This window comes from Mercurialis annua, linkage group LG1-X, assembly GCF_937616625.2.
Source record: "Mercurialis annua linkage group LG1-X, ddMerAnnu1.2, whole genome shotgun sequence".
Taxonomy (NCBI): domain Eukaryota; kingdom Viridiplantae; phylum Streptophyta; class Magnoliopsida; order Malpighiales; family Euphorbiaceae; genus Mercurialis; species Mercurialis annua.
This window is the reverse complement of record NC_065570.1, coordinates 73,224,729-73,243,946: the sequence shown is the minus strand read 5'-3', so window position 1 is coordinate 73,243,946 and position 19,218 is coordinate 73,224,729. Positions and strand designations below refer to the sequence as shown.

The window sequence follows — 19,218 nt, the reverse complement described above, 5'->3', positions numbered from 1 at the left end:
AAGATTGAACAAAAACTTTATCAAAGGTGACAATCCCTTATTTATATCAACATATATTATACATTCATATGCTCCAAAAAAGTTTATTAAGGACTTCGCTCACTCAACAATGATTGAATCTCGAAGGGACTGAAAGCTAGCTGCATCGGTTATGTCAACAACATATGCTCTAGCAAAAGACTCGATCATATCTCTTATGATCCCGTCTCGTCTTGTCATTTCAGAATGCTATAAGCTTTTTCGCCCTTCAAGATCACCATCTCGTTAATCTCCAGGTCCGCAAATCAACAAAGTTCCGCATTCCAGCATCAGCCTATTCTCTATTTCCGCTGCTTAACTATATTACAACTTCAGCAGTTTAAAGCAGCGTAACTCTAATACATTGAATCCGAAAAGTACATGCCTCATCGACACAACTAAGTGTACCCTAATTAGTGTCAGGAAAGACCACTGCTTCCCAACAGATGAGAAGAAATTTGGAGTGACAGTTTAATGGTGTAGTTCTGAGATGATTGGCATACATCCAGACACTCCTCCAAATCATCATCACATGTCAATAGAACCCACTCCAAGTCATCATCCAAATATTTCAAGTCATATCTGCTTATATCATCTATGTTAAACCGTCTAGCAATTTCTTCCAATAGATTTCTAAATTCCCAATTGTTTGGCATGCGTAATCGGATGTTCTCATGTCCAAACGTTACCTTCACTCTACGAGTATCAATCTCTTGGGAAGTGCGGATATTAGTTTTAGGTAAAGGTGGAAGGTTTCCCAAATTAGCTTGGTCCCCAAGAGATTGATGGCTGGGAGATCCAGGCAGCAAGTTTTCTGCTTCATTTGAGGTATGCAACTCTGCTTCGCTTCTAACCCTCTTTAACATTCCGTTACCTGATTTTCCCCCAAGCACAGGATCTGCAGCAGTGGGTATGGTTGACGCAGAAGGACTTTGCTGAGTCCCACTGGAAACACACTGGCTCGAGCTGGAACTCTGACTGCATGAAGATGAGGTAGATTTTGGTGCAGCCACTTGGGAGCTGAAAATAGTTTCCTCAGTCTGTATGCATGATGGCTCTTGATGCTCAGTTTGATTTGAATTTGAAAGCGGACTGCTTCTTGATAACTTCGGAGAGGCAAGCTCGGGGAAATTTGTATAGAAGGAACCAATCTGCAATGAACCAGAGGCACCTTGGACTGAGTCAATTACTCGCTGAAGTTTCTGTAAGGAGTGGCCGACCTTTTTGATTTTCCGAGAGGGCCATCGATTAATTCCATGCTGTCTACATATTCGTTTCAAGGTTGTGGGGCAAACTGAAATGCAAAGAATAATATGTGAGCCCTCAACTCAACTTGTCATCAATAGAAATGCAAATGTTCAAATATGTACTCGACACAAAAGCCCATCTACAAAAGTTGCATGCTGCATTACTGATTGCAATAAGAAGCATCTAAACATTTCGAGGAATTTTTTCTGAACTACACTGCTTAATATTAACATAAATGCAAAGAAGATTAAATAAACTCTGTTTACCGAATGGTGCTTACCACCAATACTCTTTGCAGCATCTTTTAAGCTTCCAGCAAAATACTGTCTAAGAACTTGCAGAGTGATTGTTTTCTCAGCCTTGGTACGTCTTTTCTCTCCAGTTTTACCCATACAGACACTCGAAAAGCTACCTTCAGCAACTGCAGAATCTTCACACTCGATACCCCGTTTCAGGCTGTTATCTTCTTGAGTTTTCCTATGCCTCATAGATTTTTCACCTGTTAATACATTTTGCTTCTTAATTTGACCCATGGTATCGTGATAACCACTTTCTTGGGCCTCATTGAAATGAGCAGTCCAGGATAAATTCTCTTCAGTATAACCCTCAGAATATGGATGTGTAGCCCTTAAATTATCTTCAGAATATGGATGCTTGGCCCTTAATATTTCTTCTCTCCAAGGTCTGCTATCTGTAGGGGCTACCATTTCACTAACGGGAAAATTAACTTCTTCCTCCAGTTCTTTGTCTGTTACAACCCGTAAGGACCGGCAGACCTGTTGTATGATGACAGACAGTGAAGTGAGCATCTTCTTCTGGTTTTCTGGATCCGTACAATCCAATGGCAGAAAGAACTCGAGGACAAAATCAGCTTTTCCAGTGTGCACACTTCGGAGGCGAATTGCAACAGCAGCACGCAATCCTAACATCCTTGCGTGATGAGAAAGAGGATAGTCAGTTTTTCCGTATGAAGTTATGTCACTCGTAAAGCATGGTTGATTAGTCAAGAATGCTTCCCCAGCAACTCCTTGACCTTTTAACAAGTGATGCTCAGAGCAAGCCTCGTGAAAATACTGGACAGAAGTTTCACGTATATAGCAAGCATGATCCACGGTTGAAATACAGCGGAAGAAATTTTCATCAGAATGTCGACATCCTCCCTTGCCTTGTTGGAAACATGTGACCCAAGTTTGAGCTAATGGCAACTTATGTGTCTCACAAGCAGATCTAAGAACCTCATAAATCTCAGGCAGTGCAGCTTGGTACGACATATCACATGCCTGGCATGAAAGAAATAAAATAACAAAAAATAAGACTCATTCCACGACATAGCAAATAATTTAGAAATGGTTAACTTTGTTTTGATGCTTTAACTACCTTTACATTCAGCATGCCTGGTACCCCAGAACTCCGAAGATCCACAGCCTGAAAGTTAAAACGTTATCTCCAATCAAATACACAAGAGTTTAAATGAATTGTCACTCCACACTCAAGCTTAATCTTTAAACAAGTTAGTTTGAGCAAGAAGCTTTGATTCCTTTCCTTACCTAAAATTATACCTACATCAGATTAATCTCATCAAATCAAAACTATGAGTAAAAATCACTGGATGACAGAGACACATTCTTATGCTGAAGTTTCAAGAGATGAATATATAAAAGAAGGGACAACAAAAAATTGACTGTTGAGCTGAAGTAAATTTGATGTAACAATGAATAGAAGCTTCTCTTGTTCTCAATCCCAACTAATAAAAATCGTAAATTACTTGAGTTTCGATGTGAATCAACCATATGAGCTGAACATGGATAAATATAATAATAACAAAAATAAACTGTATGTAAGCTTGGCATGAGACGTGATGGATCGGTCCGATGTCAAATTGGCATTGACTTTCCAGTCTGTTAATGAAGTTAGTTTTCAATGCAACAATAGCTGAATTAACTACACCAGCAAAATGAGAAGAAGCCTCGGAAAATAAGAAAACAAACCTCAAGGGCCCGGCAAACATTCTCAAGCTCAGGCTGGTACATGATCTTTTGCGCAGTTGTAACCACTTCAATGACACCCAAGCAAGTTCTGCTCCCTTGTTCAAAAACAGGAAGCGCCAGTGTTCCACGAACACCATATTGTTGAGCATGATCTACTCGTGGGTATTCATCACTTGTAAAGAATCGAACATCAGGAGTCCACTCAGGAACCTTGCCTAAGAACACGCGACCAGGTAACCCCACCATGTCCTTGGAGTTCTCCTCAGCTGAAAACTGATAGTTAACGGATATATCTCTGTAATTTGCCAGTCTCTGACAATTAGGAACAAGTGCAAAATTTTGGTCATAAGTAACAAGAATGCGTCTGCCGCCTCTATTAACAGGGACCCATAATTGTATAAGGACATCTTTATCTTTGGTGAAATCCTTAATGTAACTGAGTGCTGTTATTAATCTATCTATCACAGAAGTTCTGGGACCTGGATTTGCTCTTGGTCCAATCCACCACCTTCTGCTTACTTCAGAAGCATCAGCTGCATTATTTTCCAATGTAACAACACTATTTATGTCATGACCAGTAGCTTCTGTATTGAGAAGACTTGTTTCTTGGAATTCATCGGCGGGTGAATGCCTCAGCAACAATGATACGTGTTCCTCTTCTGGATTGCTCTTCTGAGATGGAGTGTAGGCCAACTCGGCGTTGTTGATATCTGAAACGGGCCATACAAATGAATCAACAAACGCGGTTGAACCAGAGGGACTCGGATTAAAGAACTCAGATCCATCTATTGTTTCCAACCAGCATCCTTCTAAAAACAATTTATCCATGTAATCCAAGTCCATAGCTGAATCTGCGTGTGCGCCAAGTAAGGAACCCGAAGAGAAAATACCCTCTTCCATTAAGATCCTGTCCTCAAAATCCCGAAATCTGAAGTTCTTCAAAAGATGATCTACTTCCACATGAGGTCTTCAAATCTCTTCTATCTAAATTATGAAAAAATCCTCAGAACAAATCAATGGAGCACAAAACAAGATAAAATCATTCAAATTATTAAGAGAACAACTGGAAGTAGAAAAAAATGATTCTTTTATTCTCCCATTGACCAAAGTGGGAGAGAATGAATAGGATACTCCAGATTGAGCATTAACAAAAAGATTAATGAAACATTTAATAAAGATTAGGTTCCCTAATCCCTCTTCCCTTTTCGCACACATCCCTTAGCAGCCAAGGTAGAAAAAGTTAACTTGGTCACCAGCAACCACTAAGCAGAGTTAAAATTCAATTTGAAAGCCAGCAAATCCATCATTAGACTCAAAAAAAAAAACTAGAAATAGAAGCCCACTTTCCATATATTCTTACAAGGCTGGCACCAAGACATCACTTTTCTCCCACTTCTATTCAAAGATTCCAATTTTATGAAGAATAAAAATACCCAAATCCATAAATTTATCTTGATGAAAGAAAATAAAAATAAAAAATGGATTCATAACCTCAAACAAATGCCATTAATGAGCAGACCAACTAAAAACAAAAAAACAAAAACTTACTGTAGAAAGAAAGATTCTTGAAGATACCCTTTTAAGTATTGAAGAGTTGTTGTAGAATGAAACCCAAAAAAGAAACCCAAGTTATACTTGTCTGACTGTCTGAGAAGCAGCAACACACTCATAAAACTGCAGTCTTTATTTTAGGACACAGAGTTAGGGTGTCCTTTGGCAAATGAGCTCCACAAGAAAGAGAGTAATAATCTGAACCTCAAGTAGAGAAGTGATGGATTCCATTTTATTATTATTGTGCGGGTGAAGATTCTACCTCCTAGCAACTGACCCCACAAAGAAAACCAGCTCATTTTTTTATTTTAATTTTTGTTGTTGGCCCAATCTTGAAATTCTCGCCTTCAGCTCAACTTTTTCCCAACCTCAACTTATTAGAATTATAGTACAAAACTTACCGATAACAAGAGAAGCAAAGAGCTTGATCCAGTTGCTATCTTGAGCAGGTGCTGACTCAATCTGTATATATTTTAATTCATTAGGTCAATAGATCAAGTAAATCAATAGTTAGTTTATTATTTACATTTAAAAAGTTTGTTGTTTGATTCCATTTGATCTATTTTTCATTTTTTTTTCAGTTTTTATTTATATAATCTAATTGTTTATATGTCTCCTTTAAGAAGGAATACATCCTATCTATATTTTTATGTGAATTTTTTTAGTAAATCGTAGTATTTTCTTTATTCATCAATTTTGAAGGGCTATCGCGAGAAATATTTACTTTTTTCTTTCTATACGTAATTTCGAAATAAGGACTTTTTTGATTAGTCCACCAATATAATTTTTTTTTTATTTTTTTCTATTCTTTTTAAAATTAATTACCACCATCCTAAAATATAATTTATAACACACTGTTACAGCGTTAAAAAGAGAAAAAAATAGTACTAATATAATTTATTATTATTTTTTATTTATGTAGAAATGATTATACGTCCTTGTTTAAACGAGACTGAAGGAATATATAAATATTATTTTGGTTGGGATTTAACTAAACCAAAAAAATAATCATCCCTAATCTTTAAATAATTTACCTGCTGCTCCTAATTTTCTAGTTGATTATAATAATAGAGAAAGAAATACAAGTGGAATCTGATCTCTATGTTCAAGTGGGTTTAATATGGGGCTCTAGTAGCACTAGTGGCGTTTCTATGTGTGTGCCACTTTTCTTTCTTTTTTTAATTACAAATTTACAGTCTCATCCTTTTTTATTTTTGTTTATCATGAAAAGTTATTAAACATCATGGAATAATAACTAGTAAAATGTCAAAAAAAAGTAAAATAATTTTGATCTCATTTCAGAATGATAGTAATTATATATTTTAAAAAATTATTATTTCTGAAGTAAGTTATACCTAACATTATGATGATGATCGAAAATACTAGATCTCAACGGATCGAGCAAACCGTCTGTCTAATTGAAAGAGGAAAAAATTCAAAGTATCCCGTCCAATAAAATTTTGTCCGACATTGAGTTAATTTACAGGATCAATGTCTAGACTTTTTTTACTTTTAATTAATTTTCGTTGTTTGTATTTTGAGTTGTTGTTTACTTATTTGAGATTTTAAAATTTGGAAGATTGTATATTTAAATTTTGTTATATGATTTTTACCATTTTTATTTTAATCTTCGTCGATAAATTTTATATTTGAAAAAAAAATGATGGCTGTTTTTCTTTTCTTTAAATAGTGAGACTAATTTGTTAACAGGATTAGTATGTGATAATTGAATTTAACTCTCAGTTTTGTGTTATATTTTGATTCTATTAAATTGTCAATGTTTTTGGTGCATTTTTATTTGGGCTTTTTATATAAAATACTGTTTTTTCTCAAACATTTATTTTTTTACCATCCCTTCTAAATCTTTATATTTCATACCAACTTTCTTTTCTTTTATACTATCGTTTTGAAAAAAACTTTACTTTTTAGATTAACTCCCATTTTCCAACATTTTTTTCATCATTTTTGATTTTTTTCATCATTATATTCCTGCATTTAATATTTATCACATATTTTAATTTTAATTTTTTTTAATTTTTTTGATTTTTTGGATTTTGACTTTTTTTTACTGTTGATGTTTTTCGTCAGTTTTAATATCAACATGAAATCAACACGGAATCAACATATGTAATAAACTAACTAATTTAAATTTTTCAATCTTCTTTTACACTAATTTTTATTTTTTCAATATTTTTTCAATTTCTTTTATTTTATTTCACATATAATGTGTTCTTTTTGGTTAATGATAAAATCAACTAAATATCAACACAATATCAACATAAGATCAACATTGTAACATTGCAATAATTTAATATCATTATTTTCTTCTTCACCAATACTAAAATAAACAAAATATCAACCGAAAATTAACACAATGTCAATACTGTAACATTACAATAATTCAACTTCATTATTTGTCTTCTTCCCCGATACTATCATATCATTATCTAGTCTCAATTTAATTTAATTTAATTTTTTAGTTTATTTCACAGACAATATTATCTTATTTGCCAATGTTAAAATAAAAAAAACGGTTGATATCAACATAATATCAACACAAAATCAACATAAAATCTACAACACTGTGACATTACAATAATTCAGCAATCAATCATCATCAACAAATCGTTCTGTAGAATATAAAAAAACGCAGAAACACAAGAAAAACGTAGAAATAACAGAATTTATTCCATAAAATCGCAAAATTATTCTACATAACATGAAATGAGTATTAAATTCTTTAAAGATACTTTTTATACATGTTAAATGGTAAAAAACAGTAAAAAAATTAACAAATTACAGATCTGAAAATGAAAAAAATAACAAAAAATTCCAGATCTGAAATCAAAACGATAAATGAAAAATGACGGCGAGATGAAGACGAAATGTCACAGTGTTGTTGAAAGATGATGTCGATCTGTAGATTAATTTGATATTTCAGTTAAGAAAAACATGAATTGAGAGAGACACAAGTTGCGAGAGATGATCTGAGAGAGAGGAGAGAAAAATTAATTGTGATGAGAGAGAAAATTATTTGGTTTATGAGGGTTTGACTTGGAGTAGTATATATATTAGATCCGTAAAAAAGTAATAATTTCCAGCGTGTATGGTAGTTTTCATATTGAAAACTCTCACCCGTATAAAAGTAATATTTTTACAAATGTTAGATGTTTATGTAAAAAATCCTTTTTATTTTTTGTCATTTTGGGCAATCAAAATTGATTGCATCATCAGTTTTTCATAGATATGTATCGCATTAAGAATGGAAATAACATAAACAATGTTCATGAAAATTTGAATTGAATATGGAAGGTTATTGGACTTCCAATAAATACAGGCTATAATCTAATTTTAATTAGTTCCAACTTAGCCACTAACCCTAATTATTTTCTTTAGTATAGCTATTATTTTATTATTCTTGTCTTAGTGCTCATCAACTTCCATGATGGACAAACTCTGATGATTTGATTAAGAATCAAATATTTTGCGTACTATAGTGAGTCATAAACGTCGATTTTGCTTACTATTCATTTGACCCACCTAGAGATTCTCCTTACATAAACATAAAATAATAAAAAAACCAATGATCTCATCAGAAACAACTTAAAATTTGGTTTATTTTCCGCATAATATAATTGCTGCAAAACTAACATTTGCTAATGTTATAGCAATTAATATAAAAAAAAATGCAAGCCCTTTAGGGCATTTACAACAAGAAAACTCAAGCTTAAATAGTTTACAAGTAATTAGTGCAAGTTTGATGGGTAATTACTTCTGAAGTTACATAAATTATATTCATAAAAAAAAAGTTACATAAATTATTATTTTTTTATTCTGATAACTAAACTTTAATTGTTTTCATTTTAGTTAATAAATTTTATTTTAGTTTTCATTTTAGTTTTTCCGGCCAAAATTACTTAGGTGTTGCCATGTATATATAATTTGACCTAAAAGTTCCCCTTCAAAATGAAATTATATATATGTGATAAGTTTTTAAGATAATAATAGCAAAATCCAGATGTCATGTATCAAATTTTAGTTGCTATTTAAGCATTTTTTATCGAAAAAAATAAATAAAAATAAAAATTTCTTAACCAAAATAAAAACAATTAAAGTTTAGCTATTAAAATAAAAAAAAATGATAAATTTATATCCCTCATATTAATTACTCTAGGTTTAATTATTACAGAAAAAATACTACTATATATAAAAGTATAATATGTACATTTGGTTCAAATCAAATCAAACTGAACTTAAATTTTATTTTATTTAGAGTCAAACTATCTTAATCTATAAAAAATAGTTTGCTTACAAATCAATTCAGTTAATTTCTATTAGGTTCAATTCGCACTAAAATTAATCTAGATGTTTTTATGTCCATAACAAACTAAAAATATCATATATTTTTTTCACTATCAAACTAAACCAAACTAAATTCATTGCTTCAATTCAGTTATTCAATTTGATTAGACTTTTACACACTTCTCTCTAGAGATAATAGTATTATTGATTTTTTTGAGTGAATTTAATATATAACATGGTTTAAAAGGTTCAATGATCGAAAGATACATGCCATATTTGGTCATGAAATGTAATAACATGGAATGGAATAGCTATTTCATGAAAAATGATATAGCCATTCTTTACTTTTTAGGAGTGTTTATTTCACAAAATTATAGAATAGCAATTTCATAGAATAACTATTCCATAAACCAAACATGGCCATAGAGTTTGATCCTTAATAATCCAGAACTTAAATGTACAAATAATACCAAGAACTACTTTTTAAGTGAATGAAGTGAATTGGTAAATTGAAACCCCTAATTATAGGTGTAGACTTGAAGATTGAAAGCACACCAATGCAAAAATTCTCTCTCCGGAGTGCTAAGAAGTGAAAATTTAGGAGCTTAGAGTTCAAAGATTTATCAAATTGATACAGAATTATCAATTCATAATGTTTCCGTTTTATGCATTCGGACGCAAATTCAAACCAAATTTAGACAACACAGCAATGCTTTCAATTAAACTTTTATTTGTATAGCAGTAATACAACCAAACCATCAAATTGGTAAATACAACTGTGGACAGCACCACCCGGAAAAGAAAGAAAAAAGCATATAGAACTAAAATAATTTATTAGTATATAACAACTAGTCCAAAGAGTCTTAAAAGTTTGCTAAGTAACACAACAAAGCAAAGCAATCAAAGATTCACAATGATTTTTTCACTCCCGAACCAGCATACCCTCTTCGCTGTGCTGCATCAACTTCAAATGCTCGGTTTCAGGTTGAGACGGCTTGCAACCTTTTGTCCCAAGGATTTGTCGCACTGCATCATAACAGTTTGAGTAAATTGTTGCTATGACAGGGCAACCACATATAGTAGTTTGAAAATATGAGTGAGGCATCAAGTCTCAAGGGGCGTGGGTTCGAATCCCCTTATGGACAAAAAAGATGAAGATTATTGAAGATTTATGGAGAAGGCTACAAGCGTTAGAAGCGACGGATGCGGCATCGTCCCGCCACAATGGCGAGTCCCGTAAAGCGATGTATTCAACGTAACACGGCGTGGATGGCGTGAATGGCGTATAATTTGTATATATTTGTAATGTCGTAGATGTAGTTAGTTTAAATTAATCTATCTCTGTTAAAAAAAAAAAAGTCATACCTCAGTCCAGTAGGAGATCCAGATTGTACGAAGCTCGTGAGTGATGCGAGGATCAGATAAGCCCTCAACCATCCGATTGAGGAATCGCTCTTGCCTGCAAATAAAGGATCAATAATATTATTTGAAATTGCACAATCATCTCTCTGACTCTCTCCAAGATTTTACAGCAGCAGAAGAATATGGATATACCTTTCAGGATCCCAAGACCGATATTTCTCTCCTGGTTGTTTGAAATTGTTCTCCTTCGCAATCACACACTGCATAAAGTTATCAATATCAGCCACTTAATTTTTTTATAAAAAAACTAGCTTTCAAATACCATGTTCCAATGAATATTAATCTCCGTCCATGTCTCATACACACACAAAATACACGAAGGCCACTTAAACTTCAATTTTAACATAGGAACCAAGACAAGAAAGGAACCAACCTTCTCACGCTTTCCACTGCAGATGGCCGAAGGAATAGGGTAAGGCTCAGCATGGCGAACCTTGTCAAATCTGGATGGAAAATAATTGACCTGAAAGACATCATTATAGCAAGAGATTAGAACAAAAATCTAAAAGAAAAAGCAGAAAACAGTAATACCATTAAGCAAGTCTCTGATCAGAATATGTTTTATAGATTTTTAGTGCATATAGCAATAAAATTAGAGGCTTGAAGCAAAGGTGAGGCATATTTTAGGTACAAAAAAATGCATGGGGAAAATATTTTTCTGACACACAGCTCAATACCTCTTCATCTCTATGCATGAAATTCATGAAACCATCATGATGATTGTTGTGATGAGCACATTTTGGAGCATTAACAGGGAGCTGTAGATAGTTTGGTCCCAGACGGTGCCTCTGAGTATCAGCATAGGAAAAGATCCTAGTCTGGAGTAGCTTATCCTCTGAATAGGAAACACCAGGGACTACGATAGCAGGGCAGAAGGCAATCTGCTCGTTTTCAGCAAAGAAATTATCAATGTTCTTGTTTAAGACCAGGCGACCAACAGGCTGCAGGGGCAAAATATCCTCAGGCCAGATCTTGGTCACATCAAGTGGATCAAAGTCAAATTTGTCTTCATCAGCAGGATCCATTGTCTGGACAAATAGTTTCCACTCTGGATAGTTGCCAGCAGCAATTGAGTCGTATAGATCTTGAGTGGCATGGCTATGATTGGATCCTCCAACCTTAATTGCCTCTTCGTCCAGCAAACACTTTACCCCACAAGTAGGTTTCCAGTGAAATTTTACATAGTGTACTTTTCCGGCCTTGTTGATCAGAGTATAGGTGTTAACTCCAAAGCCATCCATATGCCTGTAATCTTGTGGAACACCCAAATCGTCAAAGAGGAAGGTGAGCATGTGCGCGCTTTCAGGAATGTGGGATAAAAAGTCAAAGATCCTCCAGGTTTCCTGGATATGGGACTTAGGATTGGGCTTAAAAGCATGCACTAAATCTGGGAATTTCATCCCATCGCGAATGAAGAAAACGGGGAAATTGTTTCCCACAAGATCAAAATTACCCTGCATTAACAAGAAAAGCAATGATAACCAGGACATAAAAAGACTATTCTCTTGAAACTTAATCAAGTAGATTGTCCAACAAACAGCATGATGAGTAGGTCATATAAAATCTTACCTCTCTAGTGTAAAACTTCACAGCAAAACCTCGAGGGTCCCTCAGGGTTTCAGGGCTGCCACGCTCATGAACAACAGTAGAAAAACGAACAATGACAGGGGTCTGTACTCCAGGGGATCGAAGGAAATCAGCACATGTTAAGCTGGAGATATCGTGGGTGACTTCAAAGAAACCCTTTGCACTAGCACCCCTAGCATGGACAACACGCTCTGGAATCCTCTCTCTATCAAAATTTGCAAGTTTCTCAATTAGATGATAGTCTTCAAGAAGGATTGGACCTGTCCAAGAAAAAACCACATCTCAAGTCTCTTGCTGCTAGTTCTCAATTGTGAGTCAAAAGTACCAAAACATTTCCAATAGGATAATATCACCAAGTGACCAACAAGAATACATAATGAAATATTTTTTTTCAATTACAAAAAAATATCAAGGAACAAAGTTGAGAAATTCAATATATATACATATAAACAGTGTTAAATACACCTGGCTTTGAAAAGGGAGAATTTAGCTTGGCCCGAGCAAGCTTTCTCATGTGAGGCGTATTAATCATGAAATTTATCCATAAGATGTAAATTTTTTGCTTATTCTAGCTACGGAGATTTCTATCAATGTCTTCGGACAAACGATAGCGCTTAAATGTCTCTTACGGTTTTGTTTAAGTTACATGTAAAGCCCTAAGCACAATGCTTAATTTATAACACATTCATATAGTTATGTTAATATAGAGTTGACTGACTAGTAACTAGAGCAACAAAGCTAGCCCTCATCAAGATCAACACAAAGCATATAATTAGTTACAGATCTCTATTTTTAATCTTCACATCTCATACCCTTTTCAATATACAATTTAAAATTAGGGTTTGAAGGATCAGTTGCACAGCAAGATCAATTGAATCAATTAAAATTACCTCTGGGTCCAACAGTCATGGATGAGTTGTTGTTCCATACGGGAGCACCAGAGTTGGCAGTCCAGAACTGGGAATCATAAGCGCTTGATGGTCGGTTCTGCATCATCATGATCAACATTAAAACGACATCGTATCAATTCAATTAAAACAGATTAGAACCACTAGAGTTCGATTCAATCTAAAAAATTCAAGCTCAAAAACATAGTATATACCTTGTAGGGATCCATGTCGAAAACAAAAGCAAGCAGAGAGATTAAGAGAGGAGAAATCAAGAACAGCCAAGTGAATGAAGATTTTAATTTTTTGTTGAGATATTTATAATTGTCTCGTGGCTGACACAATCTATTGATTTATCATCATTATCCATAGGTAACCAAAATATTTATTATTAGAATATTTACCATATTAATTTCATATCTATCCGACTATTTTTGCCGTATGACCACCTAAAATAGACAAAAACAATTGGAAATAGTTTTATAAGACTGATAATAAAAAAAAAACTATATAAAGATTATTAATACTAGTATTTGTTATTAATTTTAATAAATTCTTATCCAAATATTAGCTGGGGCATTGCTAAAATTAATTAGTCCTAGCATTATTTTCTTCTTATCAGGAGTGTAGAATGCTAATCCCAATAATTTTCTAGACAATAATAATGTGATTTTAAAATAATGAAATTTTACAACTGTTTTATTTGTTTAACTAGTAAATAATAATTATTCTTTATTTATACTCTCTCCCTTTCAATAATTGTCCTCTTACTTGCCTATTTTTAATAAATTATAATTTTAAATTATTTTTATTCAAAATTAATTATTTATAGTCATTAATCCAAAAAAATGAATTCGTCATAATATTTAATAAGTGTATAATAAAAAAATAAAAATAAATTTATAAAAAAATTAGAACATGAATTATATTTTTATAAGTTGTCTGAAAATAATAAAGAGAATAATTATTTATAACATGAAAGATCATATATTTTTTATTATTAAATTCATTTACATTGTCTACAGTTAATGATATTTTAAATTATTATTATAAGTAGTATTTATTTTCTTATTTTTTTTTTTGATAATCGGGGAAGGGGGAGCGCTTGTGGGAGGAAACGAACCCACGACCTAGCAGTTTGTTGCCTAGCGCTTATACTACGACTATATTACATCTTTCATTAATTTTTATAAATATATAATATAATAAATTATTTGTATGAAAATATACATACACTTTAATTTATATTTTTTAGTATGTACGGCTTTTTGTCTGTATATATTTGTCACTTTTATTTTTGTATTTTTATTTCCATTTGGACGTATAGATATATGTAAAAGGTTAAACTACCATAGATATTTTATAAGTTTGAATATCAATAATATGTAATATAATTACGAAAATTAAAATATTTGCAGCATATATTTGACGTAATTTGCAAATTTTAAAGAACTGGCAGAAAAGCTTGATGCCAGGTCAGGACAGAAACCAAAATGCATGCAGATTTGGAAAATACTCAAGTGATGAGAAAATCAAGAATTATTTTATGGTTCCTTATAGTATGAGTTTAGCTCTTCTACTAATAGCAACTCATTACAGCAGGTTACGTGGGCCACCCGGAAGATGCCACGTTTAAACCGAGACCTTAAAACGTGTGCCCTCGGATAAAAAGATGCTGAAAAAGATTGACGTTGACATTGAAATTTGAAAGGGGCAGAGGATTTTTATATGTTAGAATGGGCTGGGATCAGCTCAACCACAAAGGCTGCATCTCAGCCCACCTTAAATAGCCCAATGAAAGGCCACAAGGTGGGCCGCTCGGGCCTTTTGGCCCTATTCCATCAGGAATGCATTTGAAGAGGCAAAAGCAAAAGTAAAACTTACAAAACAGGTGCTCTCCAATGCCAGATAAAATGCATAGCTGCAAACTCAACATTTGCTGCAAAAAAATAACAGCAGCAACAAGGAATTAAAACTAGATCGTATTAAACAGCTAAATTTCACTTATAGCAGCATGTTACGAAAGAAAATCAAGAAGGACGGACCTGCAAGTGGTCGAGGAATTCTTGATTTTAATTCAGGAGATTTCAGATAAAGCACTCTGCTGTATAAGTTTTATCATAATAAATTACGGGCTGAGAATTTATATTTTATTTTCTTATTTTATGTCGTGAAAGCGTACCTGTAGCAGTTGCTGTAATTGTTGTTGCAGGAACCCAATTTTCTCAAACTTGTTGACATTAATCAGAAGATTGGCAAGTAATTAAGAGTAGAGCTTTTTGAAGCATATTTAATAATAATTGAATTGACAGGAAGGGGAAAAGCAGGAATTACAACAGAACCACAAATTACAGGACTCGAGTTTATTGCATAAACGCGTCTCATCAAAAGAGATGCGCTATTAACAAGTAGTAGGATTCTTTATTACTATTATACAATCAACATTTTATCGCAAACTGCAGACTTTAACAAAGATATATTTTGCATCATTTCTCTCTCTTAATTTCTGCCAAGTCCAACTAGCAACATTTCGATTATCATCACTATCATCGTCATCTTCAGATGTTTGGCCTCACATTCAGACGAGATGCTAGCTTCTGACCAAGAGATTGGTCGCACTGTCCAACAATCAAACCAAAACCAACATGTCAGAACAAGTATTGTAGATTTAATTTGATATGATTTAAAATTGAATAGAAAAAGGAATTTTACCTGAGACCAGTATGAGACCCAGATACTGCGAATTTCGTATGTAATACGAGGGTCTGATAAGGCATTAACCAATCTGCAGAGGAACCTTTCCTGCCTGTCAGGCGCCCATGATCGGTACCTATCTCCGGGTTGCTTGAAATTGCTCTCCTTTTCGATCACACACTGCATTCAATATTCATTAAAAATGTCAGCAGCAGTTTCTTAAAATTATTAACAAGAGAAATTAATTTGACTAAAATGAAGACAATTGTTGACCTTCTCACGCATGCCGCTGCAAATAGCTCTAGGAATGGGGATTTTCTCAGCATGGCGAACCGGAGCATATCTGGATTGGAAGTAATCAATCTCCTCATCTCTATGCATGAAATTCATGGCCCCGTCGTGATGATTATTATGATGAGGGCATTTCGGAGCATTGACAGGGAGCATCATGTAATTTGGACCGAGACGGTGTCGTTGAGTGTCAGCATAAGCAAAGAGCCTAAGCTGAAACAGCTTATCATTGGAGAAGTAAATTCCAGGAACAATATGAGCAGGATCGAACGCCAGCATCTCATTCTCCGCGAACCAGTTATCAATGTTCCGATTCAACACCAATCTTCCAACAGGCTGCAACGGAAACATATCCTCCGGCCAAATCTTGGTCATATCGAGCGGATCAAAGTCAAATTTATCTTCATCGGCAGGCTCCATAGTCTGGATCATAAGTTTCCACTCAGGAAAATTGCCGGCAGCAATCGAATCGTAAAGATCCTGAGTAGCATGGCTGTGATTGAGTCCTCCGATCCTGGCAGCTTCATCATCCATCAAAGATTTGACTCCACAAGTGGGTTTCCAGTGGAATTTAACATAAGTGACTTTGCCATTTTTGTTGATGAAGGAATAGGTGTGGACACCGAAACCTTCCATGTGTCTGTAATCCTGAGGAATTCCGACATCGTCAAAGAACCAGGCGAAAGTGCTCAAACTTTCAGGGTGGTGAGACAAGAAGTCGAAGATCCTCCAGTATTCTTGGATGTGAGACTTAGGATTGGGCTTGAACGCGTGAACCACATCTGGGAATTTGATTCCGTCGCGGATGAAGAACACCGGGAAATTGTTTCCCACAATATCAAAGTTACCCTGATCAAAGTTAACAGAAAAAACTTATCAGACATTAAGTAGTGGGATATGATGTTAAAATATTATAATTCTTTTTTATTTATGAACTTTCTCTTGAAAGATTACATATCAAATTAGCAATAATAATGGCCAAACACATATTTAAGTCCCTACACTATCACTCTTTTCCAACTTAAATCCCTGAACTATAAAACGTTTAAAATAAGTCCCTACACTATCAAAAACATCTATTTTAAGTCCCTATCGTTGCGCAAGTTAACGGAATGTGGATGACGTTAACAATTACATATCAAAAATGCTATTTTGGTCACCGCACTATCATTTTTTTCCAAATTGAGTCCTTACACTATTAGAAACATCAATTTTAAGTCTTTCTATCACATAATTTAAATAATATTAATAATATTTTTATTTTCTTTTCTTTTTTAATGTTATTAAATTTTTTTAGCATTTCCAAAACTAGAATCATCTTCGACTATTAATAAAAAATTTGCAATTTAATTTAAAATTTATTAATTTAATTAAATAAAAATAATCTTTTATTTATACAATTAATTTTTTATTTTATACAATTAATTTTTTATTTTTAAGAAAAAATTAAATATATTAAAAAACTGTTCGTCTACCTCGCAATCTTTAAAATATCATATTTTTAAAAATATTTATTTTTATTTAACTAAATTAATTTATTTTGAATTAATTAATTTTGAGTAATTAAAAGTTTAAGTTAGATTTATAGTGCAAGGACTCAAATGGTAAAAAAATTATAGTGTAAGGACTCAAAATTTTAATTTCATAAATTTTAACTACAACCAATCTCAGAGTCAAGCGTTTGTATCTCACTCTCTAACGGAATGGCACGGAGGGACTTAAATCGGAGACTTTTGATAGTGAAGGGACTTATTTTAAACGTTTTATAGTACAGGGACTTAAGTTGGAAAAAAATAATAGTGCAGGGATCCAAATATGTGTTTGGCCAATAATAATCAAGGATTAATTTTTATGGTATTATCGTGCTCATGAAATTTAAATTTGTGTAAATTTAGATACTAAATTTTAATATTACAGCCAACAAAAAAGTTTTTTTTATTAATTTCAACTAGATCTTCTCACGCCATATTTTTTATTAAATTTATACAGTTGGTTAAATTTTTATTTTGGTGCAATAATTCCTTCATAAAACTACAAGATCTGATTGCTATATAGAGTAATTTGGCATGAAATTACTTAAAAACTTTTCATTGCTTATATTTTTGAATTTTTGTGTCTAAATTTAAATAAAATAAATCTAACAATTAAAATTAATGATCTTTATAATTTTGGAGGTAAAAATAGTAGGAAATTTGATCAAACATTAATTAACTAATTTTTTTTTAAAAAAAAAAACTAAGAACATAGTAATTTCGATATAATATTAAAAGATATTTAATAAACTCTTATATGTAGATTTAGAATTTTTGAATTTTAAAAATAAAAATAAAATCGACATATAAAATCCGATTAAGTTTTTTTTTTTTTTTGAGAAAAAATCCGATTAATTTAAAAATATTATTTAAGAGTATCGGGTGTGTAAAGAATAGGGCTTGAAAAGTGACCTCTCGAGTGTAAAACTTAGTAGCAAAGCCTCGAGGATCACGAAGGGTTTCAGGGCTGCCACGCTCATGAATGACAGTGGAGAAACGGACGATGACCGGAGTCTGAACGCCGGGAGCCCGGAGGAAATCGGCGCAGGAAAGGTGAGTAACGTCATGAGTCACTTCAAAGAAACCCTTAGCACTCATTCCTCGGGCATGAACAACACGCTCAGGAATTCTTTCTCTCGTAAAGTTGGCAAGTTTCTCTATCATATGATAGTCCTCAAGAAGGATCGGACCTGTTAATTAACATTAGTCAGAATTAAAATCAAGATTTTAAGATCAGGTATAGATTATTAATTAGTTACCTCTGGTTCCGACAGTCATGACAGAGTTATTGTTGTCAACTGGAATACCAGCATTGGTAGTCCAAAACGGCGTATCATTGGAGCTTGATGGACGCATCTGCAGTATATTATTGAATTAGACTCTGAAATTAAAGTAATCATTTTACTAATTTCATTTTTCTTTTTAAACAAAGTATTTTTTGACCACTGGGATCAGTGATCTGATCCAAACTAACCTAAATTTTTTGCATGAAATTCAGATGAATATAATTTAAAGTACTATAAAAAGGATTTAAAAGATCATGAACAAAATAAGCTAAATTTCTTAGTTTAGAAAGAAAATAATACCTTGGAAGGATCCATTTTTGGAAGAAATGTGGAGAACTAAAGTATGAGAGGGGGGGCGAGAGGGCCGTATGATTTGGAATTGGGAGCTAAGCTGTGTGACTATTTATAACTA

At 33.2% G+C, this 19,218-nt stretch overlaps 3 protein-coding genes across 4 annotated transcripts; all 3 read right to left on the bottom strand.

Moving 5' to 3' along the window:
• Positions 1-16: 16 nt before the first annotated feature.
• On the bottom strand, positions 17-5,017 carry LOC126654072 (protein NLP4). The gene is made up of 5 exons (XM_050348119.1): positions 4,830-5,017; positions 3,255-4,238; positions 2,644-2,691; positions 1,547-2,546; positions 17-1,312 (listed from the first exon to the last, which is right to left on the bottom strand). Exons 2-5 carry the CDS (start codon positions 4,152-4,154, stop codon positions 438-440), a joined length of 2,823 nt encoding a protein of 940 aa, XP_050204076.1. The 5' UTR covers positions 4,155-4,238; positions 4,830-5,017; the 3' UTR covers positions 17-437.
• Positions 5,018-9,800: 4,783 nt separating this feature from the next.
• Positions 9,801-15,027, bottom strand: LOC126654082 (catalase isozyme 1). Of its 2 annotated transcripts, none has more exons than XM_050348145.2 (8): positions 14,888-15,027; positions 13,007-13,103; positions 12,099-12,376; positions 11,207-11,983; positions 10,903-10,992; positions 10,662-10,729; positions 10,473-10,566; positions 9,801-10,133 (listed from the first exon to the last, which is right to left on the bottom strand). In XM_050348145.2, the coding sequence occupies exons 2-8, from the start codon at positions 13,023-13,025 to the stop codon at positions 10,074-10,076; spliced, it is 1,386 nt and encodes a 461-aa protein (XP_050204102.1). In that variant the 5' UTR covers positions 13,026-13,103; positions 14,888-15,027; the 3' UTR covers positions 9,801-10,073. The 2 variants fall into 2 exon arrangements, with proteins under 2 accessions (XP_050204102.1, XP_050204096.1); XM_050348139.2 differs by lacking the exon at positions 14,888-15,027 and adding an exon at positions 13,219-13,448.
• A 306-nt stretch (positions 15,028-15,333) lies between these two features.
• Positions 15,334-19,218, bottom strand: LOC126654077 (catalase isozyme 2). Its single transcript, XM_050348132.2, has 6 exons — positions 19,107-19,218; positions 18,780-18,876; positions 18,433-18,710; positions 15,971-16,837; positions 15,716-15,877; positions 15,334-15,621 (listed from the first exon to the last, which is right to left on the bottom strand). The coding sequence occupies exons 1-6, from the start codon at positions 19,119-19,121 to the stop codon at positions 15,562-15,564; spliced, it is 1,479 nt and encodes a 492-aa protein (XP_050204089.1). The 5' UTR covers positions 19,122-19,218; the 3' UTR covers positions 15,334-15,561.